A 9022-nucleotide genomic window follows, 5' to 3' on the forward strand; every position below is an offset into this window, starting at 1 on the left:
TGAGTTGGAATCAACCCAGATGCGGAATGTGAAATACTGGGACACTCCTCCAGCAAAACCTAATTTACACTTCTACTACTTCATGGAGTTTAGTTTAGGTCATATTGTGTATTGACACATTTTTTACATTCTGCAAAATATACTATGTAAATACTGTAGTAATTATTATAGCCTATCAACTAGCAGGATTTATGCACCACCCTTTTTACCTTCTGTTTTGCTGCAGTTACTACACCCAGTGTCTGAGAGGCTAATAGGTTTAAGTGTAATCTGCTTAAGGCGGTAGTTTGTTTTTGATGACTGACTATTCATTGCACCGACTAGAATAAAATGTGGGCAGAGCTATATTCACGCTGTAACCCCCGATCCATTCAAGGTTTACAACACGCTGGAAATCCCCACCTCATGACTGAGCTTCCTGGTTACTGGGTAATGGAGGCGCGCCGCCCCAGTCCCTATTTTTCTTTCTTGTATTATTAACACGGCCGCAAACGCGCAGGGAAAATATTACCAGACCGGTGCTCGGGTCTTTGAAGGCACCGCACGTCGCAGATAAGCTGGCTGCCACAAAATGAACAATAAAATACACGACTACACGTTCAATTTCATAAGCGATCTCTTAGGAAAAATCACGACATAATATTACTATAGGGTGTCTCTGGTCCTCAATAGTGCATTGATATACTAGGTAGGATATTTGTGGTATCATATTGACCTAAAGCAGCACGATATTTTAAGGATTTGTGTGATATTTATGGCACCCTTGGAGAAAAAGCAAACGGCAATACAGTGTTGTTTTCGTAGCCTAAACCCCCCCCCCCTACCTAATTCCCTGCAAAACTGTAGTAGTGTGGCAGCTCTAGTCGAGGCGAGGCTGTGCATTGAGAAAAACAGCCTGCAGCGGGCAAACAAGCGATTCTCAGCCTTTACCGGATAACACATTAAAATAAGGACAAGCAGCGGAGTGTCGTTTCTCCCAGCTAACAGCCTAATGTCAACCTACAGCAACCATTTTCTCTCTCCCTCCTCGTCTGTCTGTCGCTCTCTCTCTCCCTGACTCCCTCCCTCCCTCTCTCTCTCTCTCTTGCAGGTTTAGCTAATAAAAGCTGTGGGTTATTCCCTTCGGTCGCTGGCTTGTGGATTGGGTGAGTGACTGGGTGCAGTTTTTGGCAGCGGTTCAAGTGATTAAATAAAATAAATAATAAAAAAGCAGTGTGTGAGTGAGTGAGTGACATGGGCTGCAGTAAATGGGGGGAGGGAAAGGGGGGGGCTGGCTGCCTGTCGAAGAAATCAAGTCAATAGAAACTGAAGTGGAAGCAGGCGTTTAGAGCTCCGTGGTGACGTCACTGCTCCACATTGAGCATGCAGGCGGACAGGCAGTAGTAGAGAGTCAGTGGAGATAGACAGAGGAGCGCCGTAGTAAAGTACACACCGACATGAACTTCTCCCTCTGAAACTTCACTGTTGTCGCCGTCAAAAAGTCAGGAGAGGACGTGGTTTTTACACATTTTTTCGACGAACGGAACTTGCCCTACCCGTCGCCTTTGAGGGAGCTAGCCTAAACCTAAGGAGAAGGTATTTTGGGTTTGTTTTCGGGGTGGACGTTGGTTGAAGAGGCGATATGTCGTCCGCGGCGGTTGCTGCTTCTTCCAGGAGGCAGTCGTGTTATTTATGCGACCTGCCTCGCATGCCGTGGGCCATGATCTGGGATTTTACCGAGCCCGTCTGCAGGGGATGCGTCAACTACGAGGGAGCGGACCGCATCGAGTTCGTCATCGAGACGGCTCGCCAGCTGAAGAGGGCTCACGGCTTCCAGGAGGGCAGGTCTCCGGGGCCGGGGAAGAAAGACATCCAGACGATCAACCACGCGGCGGCAGACCGGGCGGGAGAGCCTGGCTCCCGGCCGCCACAGCCCCTGGACCGCTACCCGCTCTCCTCCGACCGGCCGCCCCGGCTGGGTCCAGAGTACCAGTCAGGGAGGCAGGCGAACGGCATGCCCGGTGTCCCCAACGGATTCCCTAAGCCCGACGAGCCGCCAGAGCTCAACCGCCAGAGCCCCAACCCCCGCAGGAATAGCGCGGTCCCCCCGAATCTAGTGCCTTTGGTGAACGGGAGCATGGGCTCGGTGCACGCCATCAACGGCAGACCGGCCCAGATGGGGCTTCCCTCCGCGCTGGCGCAAGGTAGTCCCGGGGGCGACATGGGCAAGAGACCCGCCTCGGTGTCCAGCAGCGAGCACGACCGAGAGGGGAAGGACAAGCACAGACCCGACAGCCTCACGCCGGAGCTCTCCGACAGCCACAAAAACAGACAACAGGCAGAGCAGGACTGGATGAGCAAGGGCGGCAAAACAGTCAGGGACCTGATGGCTCTGCACACCTTCGACAGCAGGTTCAAGAAGGACCATGCGGCCATGCAACAAAGGGTTATGGGCTATGAGGCCAGCGCCACGGCTTCCAAGTCAGGTAAGCAGCCTGTGGTGGTTTTTTTAGACAGCTTTGCATGGATTTTTGTACTATTTTACTCGCTAACTGACCAGTAGTGACCCAATCCATAGCATTCCAGCACATAATGATATCTGTAGAATATCACTGCAGTATCCGAGCAGTTTAGAATGAAATTGTGACATATTTGTTGTTGTTTTTATTGTTATGTAGCCTGTGGTGTGGTAGAGAACAGCAAAAATGCATGGCTGCTTTACAGTGAATTATTCATCCCTGTCTGTGCCTCAACGACTTTGTTTAACCCTTTCCCACCACCAGACAGAGGAAAACACCCCCGGAGCATGAAGAGAAAAGCCTCGCCTGAACCAGAGGGAGAGGGGACGGCTGCCAAGCTCAACGGAGAAGGACAGCAGTGGTTACCACCACCTAGTGACGGACTGAAAATGCCACCGGTGCCCCCGCCGAGCTTCGCCTCTCCCCCCTCCACGATATCCCCCCACTCCCGCACCACCCCGCCCGAGGCGGCGCAGAACGGCCAGTCCCCCATGGCGGCGCTCATCCTGGCGGCAGACAACGCAGGCGGCAACAGCTCCCCCAAGGACGCCAACCAGGTGCACTCGACCACGCGCAGGAACAGCTCCAGCCCCCTGTCGCCGTCCTCCATGACCCAGAGGAGGCTGACCCAGAGGGACGCGTCTGGCGCAGGCACCCCCCACGTGCCAGGCATGGACCAAGTGCACCCCCAAAGCATTCCGGACTCCTCGGTACCCGGCAGTATACCCCTGTGCTGCACGCTGTGCCACGAGCGTTTGGAGGACACACACTTTGTTCAGTGCCCGTCTGTGCCCTCTCACAAGTTCTGCTTCCCGTGCTCGAGGGAAAGCATAAAGCAGCAAGGTGCCACGGGTGAAGTGTACTGTCCGAGTGGAGAGAAATGCCCCCTGGTCGGGTCGAACGTACCGTGGGCTTTCATGCAGGGAGAAATCGCAACCATCCTTGCAGGAGATGTCAAAGTAAAAAAGGAGAGGGACCCTTGATTTTGTTTGAACACTTTTTGGGGTGGGGAAGCAAAAATATGAGTATAAATATATAAATATCACATACATACCATTCAAACAAACTAACGGACTTGTACATATTGGACCCAAGGGAAGAGTATACTTCGTAAACATGGTTGTATAATTTTTGATTTTTGAATACATTGTGTTTCTATATTTTTGAAGATAAAGGTATGTACTCATTATAATGGACTACGTTCCTCTTTGTTGATGTTTAACAAAATTCTTGATGTACTTCTAGGTCTGGTGGCAGTTCCTGTTTAACGTAGAATGTGACTAATGCTACTCTACGAGCACTTGGCAAAAACTGAAATGCTTTTAGCTGTACTTGTATGCACTTGTTTAAAAATTGCCAAATACAATTTCTGATCTTGTATGAACTTATTGTCTGAGCTTGCTTCATTTGAACGATTTAAGTTTAGCAGTGCAGTCAAGACAGGACTCTCTGCTCCCATACACAGACAGGACTCTCTGCTCCCATACACAGACAGGACTCTCTGCTCCCATACACAGACAGGACTCTCTGCTCCCATACACAGGCTTGTTGTGACTGCTCAGGAGGCTTCATTCACGCTGCTGCACAACGTAAATAGGCTACTGTTCCAGGCTGCATAACTAATGCAAACGGTGCAGGATGGCAGCCTCTCTGCACACGTGCCTTTCACGATGGAAAAGCATGATCGGAAAATCAGACGCATCGTCCCAAATTTGCCCTAGTTTGTGCGTAGACTGCCACTGTACTGTATATCTGACTGCAGTGAATGAGGTGCCAAGTCATGTTCAGTCAGCTGGAATCTGTTGAGTCAGTAATGGGAGAAAGTGCATGATTGTCAACATGATACCATAGTGCAACCACACATATTGTGCAATCACAAATTATGACTTTTGCTGAAATTAGCCACTCCCCCCCCAATTATTTGATTTGATAGTGGCGTCACATTTTCGAAACAGTTTGCAACGTTGTTGTTTAACATGAAAGTGTGAGCTGTTGGCAGTACATGCTGCTGTCTGCAGGATACAGTATCTTTACTTTAGACAAACCTTCAGAATACCAGTTGCCATTCACTAAAGAAGAAGAAGGCATTGACAAATCACAAATTATGAATACAATTATGAGCATTACTTTTTTCCCTCTAAATATGAATTTGGCTGATCAGCACTGCGAGACAGTACTTCCTCAAGACTTTACTATCAAGTTTTAGCATTTTATGTGGCGCATTGTGTCACGTTCATATGCTCATACTACTGGTACTACGACATTCTTCCGGTGGGGTGGGGGGAGGGGGGGTGCACATGCTATGAAGGGATTTCCGCCTTACTACACAGTGTGTTGCTCCAGGGTAAACAATAACTTTGGTTACTGCCTGACATTCCAGACTCGCTTTGGTCAACTTATCTCCTCCGATGCTAATTTAATTATTGCAGATTCATTGCAGCACAGTCATAAAAGCGGCCATTCTGCCAGCATAATGGCAAGTTAGCGAAAGTCATCCCTGCAAAGCAATGAGTGGCTTATGGGCTCGTTAAGACACAAACGTACAGTTAACTGTCTCCCAAAAGAGAAGCAATCAGAGACTTGTTTTCGCCCTCCTTGAATCTCATGCAGACAAAGAGCTCTGACTCTGCACCACGCGGACACTGTCTGAGATGGAGGATCATTTCTGCTGGAGATGGATTTGGTGTCTCCAGTAAGGCAGTCGCAGCATTATTTGAGACGTAATCTGCTCCATGCACACGTTCTCCTCGCCCCCAAAGCAAATTGTTTTTGCTCACAATAGGCCCACAGAGAGACTTGCCCTTTGTGATTTCTTGATTTCACCCGGTGCTAAAGTCTCTGTTCATCAGGCGAGGACCTATTTATACCTCTCTAGATTCTAAATGTATTGTAGATATATTCGAATGATGGTAGGATAAGACCCCCCTCCACCCCTACTGATGCTTGTTTGGTAGGCAGTTCAAATTTGTTGACCAGGTCACTACCTCCACTTGAATCAGCTGTATGGTTTTCCGTGGTTAACTGGTTGATTGATTCATAATGTTGAATGGAAACGTGGCCTTTGCAGTCCTCTGTAGTAAAACGAAGCAGTGCATGCATGGATACATGTGTCCTTTTTGAGAAGATTACAAGGGAGCTATAGACAGAATTAACTCTAGAGACTCCATGGCTATTCTTTTTTTACAACACACCACCACACTTTCCACATGTGATTTGAAACATTATGACCGACAGAAACCCAGTTGTTCGTCAATACGCATTATGAAGACAGCTGTTTGTTTATGGTCCTTTTCCGTTTCGCTGGAACTGTATCAGTTACTTATCAGTTGGACTTTCATACCAGAGACGCTGCCCAGTCTGATAAAAGGGTAACACTGACTTTACTAGCTGAGTGATTGCGTGTTATTGACCCTGCTCAACTTCAGATAATCCCGGGGCCACCTAAACTCACCTGCTCCATGTCAGCCCATCTATCAGCCAATCAGGCTGAACCTCTTGACAGACTTTTCACGGCTTGTTGCATCGCAAAGATTTTTCCTTTTATCATTCGGCACTTTGACCTACTTGTTCTTCCTCGTTACAGTAAAAGCCAAAGCGAAATTGCCACATTCACAGATATGAGAGATGGGAGGATGATTTCCGCACCCCGTGCGCGCGCGTATGATGCAACCAGACAGAAAGGCACATTACACTCCCTGTTAAGATCTCTCTCCAGAGCAGCCAATAAGCAGGGAGTTGGCTCAGTGCTGACTGCAGCAGCGTATCTAATGTAGTGATAGTGTGTCCCTGCAAGTGGCTCTCTCTCTCTGTCATAACACAAGGCTCTGCTGTTGCGTGGTTACTGCTGGAATCAGTCAACAGCAGGTCTCCCGGTCGCGCCTGTCGCTTCATCTGCAGGGAACATTAACCCCCTCAGGTCCCCACCTGTTTTTTATTTATTTATTCATTCTGCCCTTTTTTTCCACGCAGACGTTATACCGCAGAAGGTGATTAGAGAGATGCAGGACGGCTGCTGTAAACAACTGGCGCGCGAAGGCAAACATGAGCTGACGTCCAGGCGATGGTACAATGTTCACCTTTGACCCCCAAGCCCCCCCCTGCTCCCCTCCCCTCCCCTCGCCTCCCCTCCCGCCTTCATTTATACTGCTACGCTGTTCTATTTTTATATTTACACTACTGCTGACATGACCTCTCTTCTGTTTTCAGTGTAACCATGAAAAAGCCATTTGTGGTTAATGACTCACAAGTTATATTGTTTACTTATACAGAGTCACCTCTAGAGACCTCCAGGAGTTTTAATGCTTAAGCTCATCTATGAGACAGATATATATATATATATATATATATATATATATATATATATATATATATATATATATATATATATATATATATATATATATTTGGAGAGATTGACCCCCTCCCCCCAACTTGTTTTACTTTGATGTGCTATCTCCCCCGGAACTATTTGATGGAAATTGGAGTATGACATGCTGTCTGAAAGGGAGCCAGGTGAAGCTGATATCACTCCAGGCATAGTTTAATTGAGGTTCCTCCTTCCTCCCTCCCTCTGCTTTATGATAGGCGGTGTTTGTCTGAAGCTCGAGCCACACAATAATACACCTTTCCAATCATTCAGATTGCTGACGATTAGATCCAAGTCGCTCAAGATGTTCCAGCCAGTAAAACTACTTCCTAAACAAAACTGTCACATGCTTTGGTTTCCCCTCAGCTGCTATAACAGCATGGAGCCTAATCAATGCTCATAAAATCCCTCACTGACTCTTTGATTGATTTACTTGACGGAATCCTGTTAATCAAGTTAAGTGAAAGGCAATAAGGGATGGGTGAGCCAAGCATTCACTTAACCCTCTTGTCTATTCTCTTTCCTGGTAATGGTTAACTACACCGTATAGGTCTATAGCGTACAGCTTTACACAAAGATATTGATGTGTGACCGACATGCTTATTTGTTGACGAGAGCAGAACCCGAACTGCAGTTTTTTCCCCCTCCTCACTTCGATGAGCTTGGCCCTCTGCTTCTCATGTTTCTGATTCAGTCGGTGCGGTTAACAACGATACTTAAAGGAAGCTGCCTGAAGAGTTTTGGGATGTGGTCCAAAAAAGCAGAGCAGGAATCTCGAGGCTGGAAAAGACATTCTGCCTCAACTGTATCATATCACCGGCTATGATTATCATATTTCTTGTTATAAGTGACATTCTGCCAGAAAGAATAACTAGACTCTATAACACTAACACTCATGCTGCTCACGACATCTGCATCGGAGGAGTGGGACTATAAATTCTCATCCGGTCCCGGTTTTATTTTAAACATTTATATAAAGTTGGGTGTCCAGTCCTCTGGGTGGAGGAGGAGGAGGAGGAGGAGGAGGGGGGAAGGCCTGTGTGTGGGAGACAGTGTGGATAGACAGTGGATATAGATACAGCTGTTGCGCTAATGAATCTATGTTTAGCACAATAAATCAAAAAGGCACGTTCTAATCCCATGAAAGCGAGTGGAGACGGGGACGCGCCAAAAGGAGAATCTGGTCCACATTTCTCGTGCTGCTCCCAGTATAACTGATCCGCTCGGTTAATTTTAGAGCTGTCAGGGAAAACAAGGTCACCGCAAATGCTGTATCGAGGACACGCTGGGATCTGCCTCTTTTTTCATCAATCAAAGTTTCCCTTTGGAGTTGGGCTTTGGGCTCCTGTGAGACTAGTAATGACGGTTTCTCTTCTCAGCGCCTGGGCCCAGGCCCGGCCCGGCCCGGGGAGAGGCTGGAGCTCCAACCCGGCAATTATAGGAGGAGCACCACAGCTCCAATCCGCAGGATGTGTAAAATTTCCCTTTCTGATTTCTGGCCCGGTCCCGTAGAGGTGGCTTAGTAGTACATCGGTACCGCTCTGGCCTGGCCTGCTTAACCATGCAAGGCTGCAGAATAAAGACGGCTACAAACGCAAGGGAGCCAAGTTTTGTTTTATTTTCTCTGTTATGAGACTGGTAGCCAGTGGGGACCCACTTACTGCAGCAAGGCCTTGCCAATTGAATTTGAAGTATGAATTTTGAATGTCTTGAATGGGCTCCGTCTTGCCTGCTTTAGTTCTTCAACGAGTAGACATCGTTTTTTGCTTTTTGCTTTTGCTCATCTTTTATGTGCAGTATTGGCTAAGAAAGACAAAAGCACAGTGTCATTGAGAGGTCACAAAATAAAATGCGCATTTTCACTATTTGAGATATTTTTTATGACAAAATTCTCTCCCCCCCCCCCCCCCCCCTCACCACCATGTCCTTGATGCCTCTCTCCCTGCATCTCTTTATATAGCTACTCCTAATCTTCTCTGTGATCCTAATTTTCTTTTTCCTTGCCATCTCAGACCTGAGTGTGCCTTATCTTGCTATCTTTGCTACCCTCCCCTGCCTCTCTGAATGGCGGCTCTGCTGCTCCACACTCTCCATATCCCTGAGTTCCTCCTCTGTGCTGTGCTGTTGCTGTGAATCAAGTCTGTGAAATGGAAATGAG

General features: G+C 47.7%; 1 protein-coding gene across 1 annotated transcript; it reads left to right on the forward strand.

The window, feature by feature from the left end:
- The first annotated feature begins 1333 nt into the window (after positions 1-1333).
- Positions 1334-3882, forward strand: irf2bp2a (interferon regulatory factor 2 binding protein 2a). Its single transcript, XM_083658029.1, has 2 exons — positions 1334-2465; positions 2763-3882. The coding sequence occupies exons 1-2, from the start codon at positions 1622-1624 to the stop codon at positions 3479-3481; spliced, it is 1563 nt and encodes a 520-aa protein (XP_083514155.1). The 5' UTR covers positions 1334-1621; the 3' UTR covers positions 3482-3882.
- The last annotated feature ends 5140 nt before the right edge of the window (positions 3883-9022 follow it).

This window comes from Poromitra crassiceps (genome assembly GCF_964638095.1).
Source record: "Poromitra crassiceps genome assembly, chromosome: 22".
NCBI classification, from domain to species: Eukaryota; Metazoa; Chordata; class Actinopteri; order Beryciformes; family Melamphaidae; genus Poromitra; species Poromitra crassiceps.

Bases quoted from the DNA above. Each gene is read 5' to 3' on its own strand.
- irf2bp2a (XM_083658029.1), top strand. From the start codon at position 1,622: ATGTCGTCCGCGGCGGTTGCTGCTTCTTCCAGGAGGCAGTCGTGTTAT. The intron at 2,466-2,762 runs GTAAGCAGCCTG...TCCCACCACCAG, and splicing joins CGCCACGGCTTCCAAGTCAG to ACAGAGGAAAACACCCCCGG.